An 18835-nucleotide genomic window follows, 5' to 3' on the forward strand; every position below is an offset into this window, starting at 1 on the left:
GATTGATTTTTCATCATAATGGATCTCCAAATGACCAGTTGGATCAGCTGTACAGCTCTATTGATATTGACGAATTCCAGTAGAAAGAAGAGGACCAAGAAGTCGTCGGTAAGTATAGAGAGAACCAAATGGCGTATATGTTTGTTAATTCCATCACTGCTCTTATACATAGTTTCACACTTCAATTGTGACATTTCTGCATTTTTGGCGGCATTCACATATCTGTAGCATTTCCTATTTAAATACAATCAGTCTTAACACTTGGCGGACATATGCAAATTGACTTGTGGTGTTTGTACGGAAGACCAAGGTATTGATTATTTAAAAGAAAAAATACAAAAGTGCCATCGCAAAAGCTGTTTTGAAGATTTAATGAAGGGTGTGATCATTTTTTGGTGAAAACAAACCGTACCCGCCCCTTTTCAGAGTTAAATGGACGTCCCCTTAATGAATTTGTTCAGTACTGCAAAGATACACAGCACTTACTAGTAACAAAATTCACATGACGCGTCCTTGGGGAAAACAGGCAAAATTGAAGAGTCAAAGTCAGAAGAGGATAATTCTGTTGCCAGAAATCAGACTGAAATGTACTGTATATTAACAAATATTCATACAGCCTACACATTTTAGAGATTCTACTTTTATACTGCCTAGGAAATACACATTCATAACAACTATATGTTTCATGATGACTAGCATAAAACAAAGCGCCATATTCATAAGTCGTTGAATTCCGGGCATACTTAATAAATGATGCATAAGAAGTATGAAAATATATTGTTCATGTTTCCATTGATTTTGGTTTGTGTAATACAGTTCCAATGACAAGGCGTACACCAGTTACTTCGATAACTCGGTGTTTAAACAGAAATAGATTTCGGGGAAAACTTCTTGAACTATTTAAATGAATATTGAAATCGTACTCATATATTTTTCTTTTGAACAGAGTTCAACAATACATTACGACCGCAATTTTAATAAGTATTTCAACACCATTAGAGCAGTTGTTTATAGATATTTGAAAAATAAAAAAGAAAGTTTACTTTATCCATTTTTAAGAGGTAGAATCTAGAAAGATACATTTGTTTTCTTCCTAAATTAAATGTGTGTTTATTTTTGATTTAGATCTGTTGTAATTTCTTTCTGAAATTTGCTTGATTTTCCTTCAAAATATGAAAATCATCAGGATAATTGAATATTCTGGTCTTCAGAAAAAACAAAAATCGTCCAAATTGCTTTTTTAGATCGACCTTCATCAGGGAGGCTCAAACCCCCAAAAAATTGATGTATAAATACTTGAATATGTGAGAATCTATAGAACCAACAGAAACTTACTAAAAATAATAGACAACAGTTTTTTTTTATAATTTTCTGAATTTCGAATTTAAAAAAATAAAAATGAATTCCCATTTAGATTTTTCCAAGCACTAAGTAGTTTCCGTAATTCCTTTAAATGTTGATAAACTTTTAAAAAAAATGTATTGTTAGAGGGTTTAATAATAAATCTCAATAACAAAAACTGGTTCTTTTTAAAAACCCATACTTATAATGACTTGTTCTATATTTATGATTCTTAGTAATAACTTTGCATATAAACGTTTAGAACCTAATCATATATAATAAACTAAGTAGCAAGCTTGCTTCACTATTTTGCACATATCTTAGATTGGGAGCGTTGACTAAGTCGGTAAGCTAAATTATTGCTTTGCTGCTTTGATGTTATCTCTCACTTAATAATTCTTACGTTGAACAGCAATCTTATTTAACTTTATGTATAGTAAATGTATATTACGTAATTGTAAAACGCATCCAGCATTAAACTTAGCATGTAATTCCTGTTATGTTGCTGAAAAGTTGTGACGTTTATGTTAAAATATAAATACGCTCGGTTCATGTGGGCTTGTGTTGATAAGTCTTTAGTTTATATATTTGTGCAGTGTTTTATAGACTGACTTATCTATTCGTCGTTTTGCTGTTTATCCATGTTGTTGTCCGTTTCCTTTCTACTTATAATTATTTGTTGTCCCCCTTAGTATCTTCTGGCTCTTGTTTTTAACATAATCTTCATTTTTAAAGATTTGCCATACCTGTTAAGAGTTATTACACGAATATTGAGAAATATTGGTGCAATAAAATAATGTGTATGGTATATTATATTTTGAAGCGAATAAAGATGCAGCCTAATAAATTTGAACAAAAACGACCCCAGAGATTGACCAATTGTATAGATACATGTTCATTGTTAAAGACTATATGTTGGCCTCTTAGTTTCATTTTTTTTGTGTCGTTTGATTGCTGTCCAATTGACGTATACTAACATCTCAATTTATTTGTTCATTGTTTTCTTTTTCTTTTATATAGATTAATCATAATTCAACAGGATAATAGTCTTAAAGTGTTTCCAACGCATTACATAAGTGTTATCAAAACAAGGCTATGTATCAAATATCCAAATGTGATTTATATTTCATTTGTTATTTCACCATTTGGAACTCCTATTGGTCTTTTGGGGTCACTTCATTGTTCAACTAGTCCTCAAATGCAGGTCATTAGTTTTACACTTTCCAAAACATTAAAACAGTCGGCTCACCAATGAAAAGTTTTCCAAAATTTAGCATTATTTTTTAACATATTTTTCCATCAGTGATAAGCTGGGTAGATTTTTCTCTTATGGACTTGCTAGCGTTTGAAGCACATTATCATCCAATTCCCGATTTTGTTTTATTCTATGTAAATTTTGTCATTTTTTACTTAGATATATGAAACCCACTATATGGTAGGTGTTATGATTTCTTTGAAGCGAAGACAGCAGAATACTCAAATATCATAACTTTAAACATCTAAATGAGAATGCATATTATGCATCTGAAAGCCATGGAAATTGCTAATGGAACACATAAACCAGAGCAACATCGTTTTGGTTTAACTTGCTAGAAGGACATTTATGCTGCACAAGCGGATTTGAACTTCTAGACGTTGAACCTTATGAACATCATCACATGTTTGATTTGTTGATTTATTCACATAGGTATTTTTACATCGCGATGACCTTGAGGTCACTCCGATGTATTGCTATCGCCTAGATTTCCATTATGTAAATTAGTTTTGGGTTTGTAACCGATCTATAAACATGATAAATATGCGCACATAAACGAATGCAAAATAACATCACTTGTCATTTGATATAAATACATCTCTTCAATGAATACTGATAAAAATATTTTTGTTTACAACATAAATTAATAATGTGAAAATGTTTTGTAGTTAGATATATATATATATATATATATATATAAGTAAAAAATCATTGATAATATCAATGCACACGTACCGAAAAATTGTGTTAAAGCATGCGGAAGAATATCTCAAAGAACGTTTTGCGACAGGACCGGTAACTCTGTAATTGTTTTTGCGGGAAAATATGAATGCCTACTCGTATCCAATCTTAGAAAAATCGAATTTTTACAGAAAAGTGTCCACCATGCACTTGCATTGCACTATTATTAGAACAGTAGAATAGAATGATATACAAACGGATGCAAATCATATATATATGTAACTGTTATTTTAATATTATATATAACAACAAATCAGTGTATACAGATTTGTATCACTACAATATAATAGTTATTAAGGTTAAGTTGAATTTCCTGTCATTTATTTATCATACTCGCACGCACTTGTCTAGAAAAAAATATATCTCTGTACATTAACCTCAGTTTCAGGTAAAGAGATATGTTGTTTTTTTCTGAGACAAGTGCTTTTGACCATCCTCAAGAACTTGTGGTCATCCGATGTTCAGTACTTCAGTACTTTGATTTAACATTATAAGCTACATTTGACACCTTGACACGTGGAATCAGATTGGTATTTGTTTGTAATGCAGAAATACACGTGCATGGAAATGGTAATTTGCCAATTGCGAAAATGTCTAGAAGAAGTTGCTTTATCATTAAAAAATTTTGCTTGCAATTTCTTTAAAAAAAAAAGAAGAGAAAACTTATTTGGCTCTTTGTTATTTTGATCGACTTGGTAGTACATGTAACTACCTAATTAATTGGCTGATGCATTTGATCTCGTCCTTACTATGCATGAAATAAACTCATCATAGATACCAGGATTAAGATTTTGTACGCCAGACGCGCGTTTCGTCTACAAAAGTCTCATCAGTGACGATCGTATAAAAAAGTTTAAAAGACCAAATAAAGTACAAAGTTGGAGAGCATTGAGGAACCAAAATCCCAGATTTTACCAAATACAGCTAAGGTAATATATTCCTGGGATAGAAAATCCTAAGTATTTAAAAAAAAATTAGAAGTTTTGTAAATAATCAATGTATGATTATGGCCAAATCAATGATAATTCATGTCAACACAGAACTGCTGACTACTGGGCTCGTAATACTATCTGGAAGAAAACCTTCATCAGCAGTGGCATCAACCCAGAAGTTGTAAATAAACTCATTATAGATACCAGGATTAAAATTGTGTACGCCAAGCGGTCGTTTCGTGAAACATTGTGTCACAAGACGTTATCATTCATTAATCAAAATATGCATGCGCAACACAAACCTTACCAAACTTCCAGGTGCTCATGTGCTTTCGAATAGTAAGCAGTTCCTGTTCCACTAGTCGCATCCTACATGTTGCTTATTTAAGAAACATATGTCGCATTTGGTAATATCACAAGGAAAAGAAACGGGTCTTGGCTACAAATGAACATAACCATGGTCTTCTTTGATAAATAATTTCCATCATGCTCAACCAAATCACAATAGCGTCCGCAAAACTTTCAAAGAAATAACTTCAACCTTAACATTTAGACTCCTTGATACCACAGATTCCATGTAAGTAGAAACTATCAGAAAAATCAAGAAAGGAATTGCTTAGTTAATTCAGAAAAAGTATCAACGTCTACTTTTCATGTTTTGTCAATTGTAAAAAAGAAACATTGCCTTAACATTGTATTGCGTAAAACTACATGACTCTTACCGGCTTCCATACACAACAAAAGATACCAAGAATTTAATTAATTAAAAAATTTATAAATAAGTAAGTAAGTAATTTATTTATTATAGTGACATGTGTTTTTCCCTTTGGGTCTATAAGTCACTTTAAACATTAATGTCAATGGTACGACGAACAAAATAAATAAATTTTATCGAAAATTTTCATATATAAAGTTTTTTTCTCTTACTGAAAGCTTGCAATAGGTATTTAGCAGTTTTTCTCGGATGTTGACATAGTAAATAAGTTTTGTCAACTGATACCCCGTATTGTATGAATTAAAATCCCGGTATCTGTATTATCGTCAACAATTCACAGAAACGATTGTTTAGGAAAAGTAAGAAGTTTTGAAATACATTTTAAATACTGTTGTATTGTCCGTTTGAGTCGTTTTAATCTTTAAACAAAAAAGTATTTTAAATCGGATTTTTTCTTATGTGGACTTACTAGTTTTTGAAGCACGCTATCATGCAATTTCCGATTTCGTTTTATTCAATGTAAATTTTGTCATTTTTGACTTAGGTATATGAGACCACTATTTGGTAGGTTTTATGGTTTATTTGAAGTGGTGGCAGCAGAGTTTATTCAAATATTATGTATAGGACTTTTAAGATCTGGAACATCTAAGAAGGCATATCATGAGAATAAAAAGCCATGGAAATTGTTTACAGAACAAATACAAATGCACAAGTAACTTTCGCTGGTGTTACTTTTACCCTGTACCTGCTGATGTCTTGAAGACGTTGCTTTATTCGAATGATTTTTTTTGTTTGCTTGCAATTAGAGAAGACATATTTGGCTCAAACTTATAAGAATGAAGACTTAGCACCATCACTTACCGGTACGAGATTTTAAAAAAGAAATCGCAAACATACGTATATCAGTAGAAAAGCTCATAGCTAGATAATCCAGAATAATTTAATATAGATTTTGCGTACTGACGTTGTTTATCATCTTAATAACGTGTTATAGTATTCTTTTATTTATCTTTATTAATATTACTTTTACTGTTAAGTCTGTTTTTTGAGATATCCATTTGACGTGACTCTGTGCTTATGTATCCCGTCATACTTTGAACGACAAAATTATTTCGATTTATTAATATTACTTTTACTGTTTAGTCTGTTTTTTGTTATATCCATTTTACGTGACTCTGTATTTATGTATCCTGTCATACTTTGAACGACAAAATTATTTTATGTCTACCTGTGCGAATTTCAAACGCGCGAGTTTACGCCAGTACTTAAAACCTTCCATCCTTTATGGGTGGATTTTACAAAGATAAATAAAATCGTATAATATAAGCAAAATGAGGATGTTAAATTTGATGTATGCCTTTTTGTGCTTCTTCGTTACATTTGTTTGTTTTTATAGTGATTAAGATGATAACACAATGTTGACTGCTGTACCCCTATTTTTGACATTTTTACCTATTGTGTCTGTTTGTTTTGTTCACGCATCGTTGTCAATATAATGGAATTTGATGCGACTGTCATACAAGTGAGAGGTTTAGCTAGCTATAAAACCAGGTTCAATCCGCCATTTTTAACATAGGAAAATGCCTGTACCATGTCAGGAATATGACAGTTGTTGTCCATTCGTTTGATGTGTTTGTGTTTTTTTTTTTTTGATTTTGCCATTTGATTGGGGACTTTCCTTTTTGAATTTACCTCGGAGTTCAGTATTTTTGTGATTTTTCTTTTTTTTGTAAATTCTATCGACTTTGAAGTACCAAGCCGGGATTGTTCAATTGGGCGGGGGAGGACGTTTTTCAAGAAAATATCAAGAAAATATTATACTTGTGTCGAGCGTAGCGAGACAACATTTGTTTATGACGATATTATGCCATAAAAAATATTTTTTCGAGTTAAGGGGGCGAATGCCCTCTACGTTTCCCTGGATCTGCCACTGCTATATAATAAATAAACTTATTCATTTGTTATCGATCTGAATTGCAAGAAATATTGTATCACAAGACATTAGTAAACACTAATCAAAATACGGATAGCGCAGCACGAACCTCGCCAATCTCCGATTACTGAACTCAGGTGCGCCGAAACTTTACCATAAAATTGAGAATGGGGAATGTGTCAAAGAGACAACAACCCGACCAAAGAGCAGAAAACAGCCAAAGGCCACCAATGGGTCTTCAACACAGCGAGAAAATACCGCACCCGGAGGCGGGCTTCAGCTGGCCCCTAAACAAAAATGTGTACTAGTTCAATGAAAATGGACGTCACACTAAACTCCAAAACATATAAATGAACTAAAATTAAAAAACATACAAGACTTACAAAGGCCATAGGCTCCTGACTTGGGACAGGCGCAAAAATGCGGCGGGGTTAAACATGTTTTGTGAGATCTCAACCACTCCCCCTATACCTCTAGCCAATGAAGAATAAACAAACGCACAGCAAAACGCACAGTAAAACTCAGTTTAAAAGAAGTCCGAGTCCGATGTCAGAATAGGTAACAAAAGAAACTAAGCAAAATGACAATGGTACATAAATTAACAATGGACTACAAGAAGTTACTGACATGCCAGCTCCAAATCTCAATTAAACTGATTGAAAGCTAATGTCTTCATCATATGAAAATCAAGCACAATCCCTCCCGTTAGGGGTTTTGTATCATACCATCATAAAATATATGAGTAGAACATAACCCGTATCATGCCAACAACTGGTTTAAGAATAAATGTGTTTATTTCCGATGCAAAGACCCTATGAGCGAATCAATATTAATACCAAAATATGCCATCTTTAATGACCTGACAACAGTATCGTAACTATATCCCTTCTGAATAAGTCCGTTTAAAGGTTTGGTTAGCTTTTGAGGTGAATGTCGACATTTTTGTGCTTTGTATAGAATACTACCATAAAAGATTGGATGTGAAATACCTGAACGTATAAGATGTCTGCATGTTAATTTATATTTACGAATGATGTCCTTGTACCGTTGATAAGATTGAGTAAATGTTTTGACTAGTTTGTGATATCGAATACCCTGGTGTAATAATGTTTCAGTAATACAGAGGTTTCTTTCGTTAAAATCAAATACGTTGTTACAAACGCGAGCGAATCGAACAAGTTGAGATACATAAACACCATAGGATGGTGACAAGGGAACGTCACCATCTAAAAATTGATAATTAACAATAGGAAATGAAAAATCATCTCTTTTATCATAAATTTTGGTATTAAGCCTCCCATTAAAGATATAGATATCAAGCCATGGTCATTTGTGACACATAATTTCCATAATAGTCAACCAAATCATGATGTCCGTAAAACCTTTTTTTAAATGACTTCAACGTTACAATTTAGACCTCTTGGTACCATAGCTTCCTTGTAAACAGAAACCCTCTATCAGCAAAATCGAGAAGGATATGCTTAACTATTTCAGAAGAGTATTGACGTCAACAAAAAAACCATTGCCATTACATTGTATTATGTAACAGAAAGAACTACATGACACTAACTGGCTTCCATACACAAATAAAACCAAAAATTTTATTAATTTCAAACTTTATATATAGACTTTGTCAATTGATATCCCGTATTGTATGAATTAAAATTCCGGTATTAATCGTCAACAATTCCAAGAAACGGTGAATTATAAGAAGTTTTTGATACATTATAAATATAAATGAGGTCATTCTTTTAAATAGTTTTGTATAGTACGTTTGAGTCCTTTAAATCTTCCAACAAAAGTATTTTTAAATCTGATTTTTCTTATATGGACTTACCAGGTTTTTCCAATTTTTGATTGCGTTTATCACTTAGATATATGAAACCCACTATATGGTAGGTATTATGGTTTCTTTGAAGTGTTTGCAGTAGAGTTTATTCAAATAGTGTAGGACTTTTAAGATCTAGAGAAATATAAGAAGGCATATCATCAGACTAAAAGCCATGAAAATTGTTTAAGGAACACATACAAATACACCAATAACTTTCGTTGGTAGGACTTTTACGCCAGCGGATGTTGACTTTCTAGATGACGATGCTTAAGAAGGCCATCTTATGTTTCTGGTTGATTTGTTAAATAAGATATTTGGTAACAATATAAGCAATATTTTACACTTTTGTAAGAGGGTCGGTTGAAAACAAAACTTTACGAAAGAGATGATTTCAGCTTCCCAATTGTGAACTTTCCATTTCTATGTAGCAACATTCCAGCAGCGCCTTTATACGGAGTATATATCTCCCAGTTGATACGATATTCCAGGGCTTGTATTTCCTTTTATCATTTCCTTGATAGAGGGTTGCTGCTCACAAGGAAGCTATGAATCCAAGAGTTCCAAGTGGTGAAGTTGAAATCATCCCTTCGTAAATTTTACGGAAGCCATCACAAGTGTGTTGACCGTTATGGAATATCCGTTTCACAGATGATAGCGGATATGTTCCTATTGTCGTAACTACGATCCCGACTCCTTTTCCTGAATGTGATCTACCGAATTAGACTTATTACCGGGTTTGTACTAACATGAGCAACACGACGGATACCACATGTGGAGCAGGATCTGCTTACCCTTCCGGAGCACCTGCGATCACCCCCAGTTGTTGGTGGATTCGTGTTGCTCAGTCTTTAGTTTTTTTATGTTGTGTTTTGAGTACTATTGTTTGTCTGTAGGTCTTTTTACTTTACTTTCTAGCCATGGCGTTGTCAGTTTATTTTCAACTTATGAGTTTGAATGTCCATTTGTCATCTTTCGCCTCTTTTATTCAGATTCACCTGTAATGAGAGCGGTATTTGTTTGTAATTCAGAAATACACGTGTATTGAAATTGCTATTTGTTTGTAATTCAAAAATATACGTGTATTGAAAATGCTATTTGTGTGTTAATCAGAAATAAACATGCAAATAAACTAATCATAGATACAGGATTTAAATTTTGTACGCAAGACGCGCGTTTCGTCTTCTAAAGACTCATCAATGACGCTCGAATAAAAAAGTTAAAAATTCCAAATAAGGTACAAAGTTGAAGAGCATTAAGGACCAAAGAAAATTGCAAAGAGAATTACAAAAATGTCTAAAAGAAGCCTAATGCTTTAGTTGAATAATTGTTTTGTTTGCTTGCAATTAGAGAAGACATAGTTGGCTCAAATTTATTAAGATGAAGACTTATCACTTACCGGTATGACATTTTGAAAAAGAAATCGTAAACAAATGTAAAAAGATCATAGCTATATAATCCAGGAAATTTTTCTCAATAATTTTATTTAATTAGATTGACTTTGTAGTACCTATCCAGGATTTTTCAAACGGGGGCGTTATTCCAGAAATTGTATACTTAATGCCGAGCGTAACGAGACAAAATTTGTTTATGAGATTTTATGCCAAAATTTTTTTTTTTTCAATCAAGGGGGCGTATGCCCTCTACGCCCCCTCGATTTGCCACTGTTATCTAATTGATTATCTTATTCGTTTGTTCTCGATCTGAATTTGCAAGAAATATTGTGTCATAAGATGTTAGTACACATACACAAAAGATACCAAGAGTTTTATTAATTTTAAGCTTTATAAATAGACTTTTGTCAATTGATATCCCGTATTGTATGAATTAAAATCCCGGTATTACTAGTCATCGAATAACAGAAACGAGAAAAAGTAAAAAGTTTTAAAATACATTATAAATGAGATCATTCTTTTAAATAGTGTTGTATAGTCCGTTTGAGTTCTTTAAATCTTGATATATATGTATTTTTTTAAAAACTGATTTTTTTTTAATTACGTTATTTGGAATTTTGGTGAAACAGTGTATACTCATGAACTCTTGACGATTATTTTCAAAATTGTTGCTTGAGTAATTTCAAAATTGTCCATTAGGTCTAATGAATAAAAAAAGTGTCCATTAGGTCAAATGAATAAAAATTGTCCATTTGGTCAAATGAATGAAAATTGTCCATTAGGTCAAATGAATAAAAACTATTAATAAGGTAAACAATAAAATTAAACAATATAATTTTTTTAAGACAATACAACTCAAACGGACTATAAAGTACATTAGAAATAGACATGGATTTGTATCGTGACAGTTGTACAGCAAGAGAAATAAATAAAGAAAACGGATTACAGGGTAAATTTAATATGATCTCAGAATCAGGGATGTAAGGAGCCAGCTTCCTTTACGGGTGAAATTTCGGCTTTTAGTATATTTTAGAAAGTTTTATAAATCAAGTTAAATAAATAGTCGACTTTGCAATGAAGATATTCCAGACAAGGAAAACACAGAAAAATTATACTAAAAAGACGTTTAAAAAATTCTCGCAGTGTTTTATAGACCAAAGGCACGTTAGACTTACAAAAAAGTAAACTTGTATCTTTAATGAGCTTTTTACATGTAAATACTAAAAGCTGAAAGAATTAAATTTGTTTATTTAAATTTCGGTCAATGCCTTCTGACACATAAATATCGGATTTTTGTACTTACGTGGGTTTCATCCGGCAATCTCGGAAAAAGTGCAGAATCACACGATTAAATGCAAAAAAATAGAATAAATAAAAGATTTATAAATCAACTTTTCTGTTCAATAAACCGACTTATAAGCTATTACGTAACATATCTTTGAGTTTTTTTACAATCAATGTGTAAAATTATTTCAGATTGAAAGTAGTAAATACCAATTGTTATGAAATGATATTATAACAATTTTTAATTCCCAATTCACTTGAATAAACTATGTCATGACATATCTTAGAAAATATTCATTGTCTCGATGGTATCACGTTATTCACCTAGTGAGTTCTATAATTGGTGATTAGAAGAAGAAAATTTAAAAAAAACATTCGATAGCAAAATTTAGCAAAAACAAAGTAGATAAAGTTTGTCTGATTTTTTTGTTCTAACTGAAGAAACAATGTAATTTCTCTCCTCTTCCTTTCTTGGCTTATCCAAATTTCCATTATGTCACTCCCTGTTTGCGAAAAATAAAATAATGCTTTTTACAAACTATTACAAATGAAATGAAAATGTATTCAACATGTTAGTAGCCTGGGTTTCTTAATGTTCAGTTATGTTCATAAGAAACAAAACTCTGATTTATGAAAATAGTTCTAATCGGTTTTTGGCTAAGGATAAAAGCTTTCGTCATTGGGAAAAGGAGTTATTTTGGGAAAGGCAAAACATAATGGAGAGTCAATATGTTAAAAGTTAATGTTGATTCTAATGTAACAGTTAATTAAATACATTATCTATTGATGATCCGCAGTTATCTTTTAATCTGAAAGGAAACAGCTTTAAATTGTTAGTTATTCTAACTATTTGTTTAGCCTTGCGTTTGTATACTTTCATGGACATTTCCGATCTATTAACCATTTGATTCCGTTTAATACTTTTGTGAAGTGGGATGAAAAATCAACATATTTTGTCAAAGTCGTTTCGGAGATCTGGAAATTCTAAGGAGATTCAGTTGACGATCTGTTTTTTTGGACGAACTAATTTAAGCAAATGTAAATTTGTATTCAGGAATCATTTGATGATAAATGAAAATAACACTTCCGAGTTAGGAGTTATATGACCAAAAGGGACCTACAATAATAGCCAAAAGGTCATCTTTGCCAGAGGGGGTTGGAACCTTAGTTTTTTTTAAATGATTTATTAATTTATTAATGGAGAATATAAAAAAGAAAACATTTATAAATCATGTCAGTACCGAATACTGACTTCTGAGCTGAAGATACCGTCGGGACTAACAGTCTATCGGGTATGGAATCGACCAGTGCTAGTAAATAATATAACACTTTATTATACTTTCGTGCGCTCGGATTTGCTTTTCTGGGTTTATCTTCATCAAAAAATGCTAAAAACCCAAACATTTGAAATCCGAGGATGTTATATAGTGAAAACGTGAGGCGCTAAATTCAGAATGTACTTTAAAAGAAGAATAGCCAAATAAACCAGTGGTAGTGATTCCATTGGAGTTTGCTTTTGTGAAATTGGCTTCCCATTTTGTAAAAACTATTTTCCAATTTCAGCGAATCCTCCTTTTTTGTTGCCGTCTTTATAAGATTTCATCAATGTTTGTTTTGATTATTTATTTTTTTATTTTGTATATCTATGATGTATGATTACACAAATTTGGCTGCTTGATCACAGTTATTGTATCTTTAACCAATGATGTCTGTTTTGGTAGCTCGCACAATTTTATCCATAGAACGGAACTATATACAACTCATACAAGTAGGAGGTTGGAGATAGCTATAAACCCCGGTTTAACTACCCATTTTCTTCAGAAAACGCCTTACCAAATCAGGAATATGACAGTTGTTTCCAGTCGTTCCCTTGGTGGATATAGTCGAGTGTTTGAATTTTTCATGTTTTATGGACTTCCCCTTTTTGAATTTATCTTCGAGTTCGGTACTTTAATAATACATTTTGTGAACGGTTAAGTAGAAGCAAAGATTACTTTTGTAGATAAATTTTCATATGTAAATACTGTTTGTTAGTCTGATAATATGACTAACACGTAAGTTAAAAACAATCTTTAATTGATATGTGGAATAACTCTTAATCATTTTTCTTCAATGAACATTTCCAGCAGTCAAAATCGTGGTCAATACCTAAACAGGATTAAATTAATAAAATAGTTTGTTTTGTATATTAAAGGACATGGTTCACTTTTGGCTAAATTTGGCCTTGAATTTCAACTTCACCATACAATATTACAATGGCCAAAATTTTGTTCTTAAATGGATCTACTTCAAAAGGTAAAACAAATATCTTCATAATGGTATATTACAGGCGCCAAAGTCCAAAAATACAATGATTTTTTTCATTTTTCGGAGCTAATAACTTTATGAAAACAAAAGTCTTAACCCATGATCCAAAATGTTTTCCAATGTTCATATTGAATTCTTGGAAACAAACATTTTCTGGATCAGATATGGCGACCAAAGTTAATTATGCTAAGAAATATCATAAATAATGGAAAAATTGGACCAAAACTGACGGGGTCATACCTTCATAATTTGTAATGGGAGGTACCAAAAAAAGAACTTTTTTTTTATATTTTATTCATTTTATTTTAGTATTTTGGTCTGATCAAAAATAAATAAAAATATTAGGGCCAATTTTAGCCCTTTGTGAACCTACCCCTTTGGTTGACAGCGAGATGTGTCTTAAAGGACAGCCTTAACCTACATTGTGAAGTTTACTTTTATTTTTATATATGCAGATCACTTTACTCTTTAAACTTTAAACTCCATTTCAGAAATATCCAGATGGATATGCGATGTTATAACAAACCTTCAATAAGCCATGGGAGTTGGAGTGATAGATTGAATACAAGTTTGACATGTGGACTGTTTCTTCTGCTGTCTATCGTTACTTGGCTTCGACAGTATATTGGTCCAAATGCAGTTTGCGTTACACCAGAGACATCTGGTGAACAATTAAATAAATATTTTGATAATACATGTTGGTTGTCAAGAGAACTACTATTGGAGCATGACGTAATTCCATTTCACAACAGAGACGTGAAAACTCTTCCCCTCATACAGAATGAAAATAGAAGATTCGAAAATGTGTCACGCTCACTTTATCAATGGGTTCCTGTTATCTTAATAATACAAGCACTTTTCTTCAGGATACCTTACATTTTGGTAAAACTTTGTGATGATTTATTTGGAATAAGGTTTTCACGTATTATTTGCTCTATCGACAGTCAGGTGAAACACGATGGGACGAGGCTAGCACAAGATATTGCACAATTTTTAGACCAGTTTCTGCGTTCACGTGGATTGAAGTACCATCGTTTTGGACTGTTATCGACGCTTGTAGGGGTTAGCAAAGTGTTGATCTTTATAAATGCTTTCGTTCAGTTAATTTTACTGGATTTATCTTTATCATCACCAGGTACAAGAGGTTATATGCAACACATCGTTGAAAACTTGTTACAGAATAATTATTCAAATACCGTTTCATCGCCAGCTTTTCCTCGGCAGATCCAATGTTTGATATATATAAGAAGAGCACAGCATCTTTCTGTTTACTCAGCACAGTGTTCCTTGCCAATTAACGAATTTTATGAGCATGTTTGTCTTCTGCTGTGGATCTGGTTGTTTATTTTATGTCTTATTTCATTTGCTGGTGCTGTAACATTTTTGGTTAAAGCATTAAGACGAAGTTTCAGAGAGAGGCAAGTAAATTAACCACATAATGTTTTACATGTTTGTCTCTGAATTAAAAATTCAACTTTCCATGAACAAATAATAATCGAAAATGGGTACATGGGAAATGTTGAAGCCTGTCTTCACATAAAGATATAAAGATTAACACCTATGAAAATACTCAAACTAAACTTGGTATTTTGTCCTGACAACGTCAAAAAACTGTCTTGAATATCCCATATTACCATGTGAATGGTTTTGAACTACAGGTTCAACAAAAGCACTCAACTGACCCATCACGATTAGTAAAATTCCTCTGTTGAAGCAGTATCGATCTCTAACACTGCAAAGATACACATCTCCTTAAAATTGATGCTAATTGCACACAAAGTTCTTGCAAGAGAGTAATGCTTTATGTCATCATCATCTTAAATCATGTTTCTTCTATTCTTTTGCAATATACAAATGTAAAGAAACTTGAGCAAGTTGAGAGCATTCATTAATCTTTTTATTACATTTTCCCATTTTTCCTAGGACTTAATCAGATGCAAAATTAATTGGAAATTCTACATATTTGTAATTAGAACAAATGAAATATCTCCCGAATAGAAACTTAAAAATATAACATGATTATAGGGTTTTACATAGGCTATGAAATCAATCATTACACTTCAAAACGATTGCAAAATTATGTAGATGCTGTGTGTGTGTGTTTTGTTTTTTTTGGTTTTTGTTTTTTTTTTCCCTGACAAATATAACTATTTGATGAAGTTAAAACTATTTTTTTTACGTTTTGAATATATGAATCTTTGTTGTAACGGGTCAGTTTTTCAGCTATGTCTTTACATTCACTTATTGGTTTTTAAAAATTATTGGTAATACAATAATAGGCTCTATACGGTGGTTTGAGGATTTTATCCATATGTATTAAATTCTGCTTCACTTTTTCTTTTACTAACAGGTACATCATACGATATTTGAATATGAGTGAAATAGAGCCAGAGCCATGCAATATTGTTTCGTTCACAACTTCTGTGCTTGGATATGATGGTTTTCTTGTACTGGAAGCTATTGGTGAGATCTACTCTGATATACTGGTCCGTGATATAGTGATCAATCTTTGGAATGCAAATTACTCAGAACTTCAGCCAATTGAATTTTCACAGGAAAGTTTGCAAGTTCCAAATTCTAATTATTTAAAAGTACCCTTCAAAGAATCCAGAATAACTTTAGCGTCTAAGTTTTCTACACCTGAAACCACACCACTTATTACTAGGCGGTGTTTTAAGGTTTAACCCAACTGGTCGTATACAAGTGACCATTCATTTATTTTTTTGTAATCTGACTAATCCTCAGTCATACAGACAATCTCATTAATATTGCTGTAACTATTCGTGTTTGTCAGTTATTGTACATTTTGTATATAATAATTGTAGGAAATATTGTTCAAATAACAAAACAAAACACTTTCATCGATATCTAAGAATATGGTTCTTTATTTTTATCCAGTTTTTACTTAATGAAGGCAATAAAACTTTATTCCTTCAAATGTTTTACTCAAATTGACATTGTTAAAAACTAAACAATAATTGTTGTATACAATAAAATTTGCTCAGAAATTGCCAGTGTAAATTTTATAAGGGTTACAGTGATGTATATATATACCATCATATAACGCAGTGGAAGAAATGATGAATTGTTTGTTATATAAAACTCCAGTATTTCTTTACATGAACCTCTGATCTATTTCTGCCCAAAACCATGCAAGCGATTGATATAAACCTGGCTGCAAGTAAAATATTATCGCATGACTTCGGTAGTCTAATGATATCAATTTTGCCGAACTTGTATTGCCGATGAATTTTGCAGCACACAGTTTCTAGCTATCTATTTTAGTTATGGAGAAAATAGTCAAAGGGCATTTATCCTTCTATAATGGTCAAATGACAATTTCGGCCATGTTGACTCATTTGTAGATCTTAATTTGCTGAACATTTTTGCAACATAAAGATTCTTTTTATCTGCTATAGTTTCTGCATAGACAATAACTCCTTTAAGTGGTCAATTGACGATTTTGGTTATTTTACTTATTCGTAGATCTTATTTTGCTGAACATTTTTACTTTTACAGAGTCTCTCTATCTACCATAGTGTCCGCAAAAAATCAAAAATATGGTTAACATCATCATTTAAGGACAATAACGCATATAAGAGGTCAGTTGATGATCTTGGCCATGTTGACCTATATGTAGATCTGATAATTTTCGTCATTTTTACTATTAAAGTTTATTTATATCCTTTATAGTTTTCAAGATATAATAACCAAACACTACGAAATTTGATAAATAGGACATGTGGCAATAACTTAAAAATGAGTTATACGATTTTTGTGAGAACCTTGAACTGTTGATCATTTTTATCCGTGTCAGTTTTGCTCTAGCTGCTTTATATAAGATATTTGCCAAAAACTGCATGTATCCCCCTTTTATCTATTATTAGCAACAAAAGTCATGTTTGTTGATTGATCAAATCCCCGATATAAGTTTTAAACTTGATTCCCTATGGAACATTCAGGTATTGGTCGGGGAAAATCAGGATTTGTTTTTTTTAGATTTTGAAATTTCATTGATTTCTTTATTTTTATCCAATTTTTACTTAATGAAGGCAATAAAACTTTATTCTTTCAAATATTTTACTAAACTTGACATTGTAAAAAACTAAACAATAATTGTTGTATACAATAAAATTTGCTCAGAAATTGCCAGTGTAAATTTTATAAGGGTAACAGTGATGTATATATATATCAGCATATACCGCAGTGGAAGAAATGATGAATTGTTTGTTATTTAAAACTCCAGTATTTCTTTACACGTACCTATGATCTATTTCTAAAAAAAATAAAAAACCCTTCATTTAGACCAGTAACAGATAGAAAAGAAAAGAAAAACATGTTATTAAAGAAAATGCAGACCAATAAAAATTGCAAACTAAAGAAAAACAATGCAATCGAAGAAGCCAAAAAACATAAAAATGGGTAATATGCAAAAATACAGCGAAAACGTGATTTAATATATAAGTTATAAACGAGGTTAAAAGATAAAACACTTACAAATAATCCTTCGGATTTCAGGCAATCGTACCACGAAAAACCATGCAAGTGATTGATATAAACCTGGCTGTAAGTAAAATATTATCACATGACTTCGGTAGTCTTTTGATTTCCTGGGCAAACTTCTTCTACAGTGCACATGTATATGTCATTGGCACTCATACCGCATCTTCTTATCTATATTATTTTTTTTTGTATTATAAAGGTATTTAAATAAAAAAATAATCGGGGGGTTCACTGCGGCTTTCCATACATATTATATATTTGTTTGTATGTGATATGTATAAAATGCTAGATGCCCTTAGTTTAAGTGTGCTATGTTTGAAATATATATATATAAAATAAGGAAGTTTGGTATGATTGCCAATAAGACAACTATCCAACAGAGTCTAAGTGACGTTGATGTTTTTAAAAAGCATCTTTTGGTCAACGTACAGCCTTCAAAAATTAGGAAAAAATTGCATAGTCAGCTACAAAAGGTCCCAATATGACAAAATGTGAAACAATCAAAACAAAGATTTATAACAAAGTTATAAACGAAAAACAAATATATAAGGCAGCAACCATGGATAGTCATTGAATTACAGGATCTGGACGTGGGACATGTA

General features: G+C 31.8%; 1 protein-coding gene across 1 annotated transcript; it reads left to right on the forward strand.

Annotated features, from left to right (window-relative positions):
- Nucleotides 1–1637: 1637 nt before the first annotated feature.
- LOC127738195 (innexin-11-like) lies at nucleotides 1638–16738 on the forward strand. Its single transcript, XM_052249349.1, has 3 exons — nucleotides 1638–1687; nucleotides 14222–15148; nucleotides 16081–16738. Exons 2-3 carry the CDS (start codon nucleotides 14232–14234, stop codon nucleotides 16412–16414), a joined length of 1251 nt encoding a protein of 416 aa, XP_052105309.1. The 5' UTR covers nucleotides 1638–1687; nucleotides 14222–14231; the 3' UTR covers nucleotides 16415–16738.
- The last annotated feature ends 2097 nt before the right edge of the window (nucleotides 16739–18835 follow it).

This window comes from Mytilus californianus, unplaced genomic scaffold (assembly GCF_021869535.1).
Source record: "Mytilus californianus isolate M0D057914Y unplaced genomic scaffold, xbMytCali1.0.p SCAF_4, whole genome shotgun sequence".
Lineage (NCBI taxonomy): Eukaryota > Metazoa > Mollusca > Bivalvia > Mytilida > Mytilidae > Mytilus > Mytilus californianus.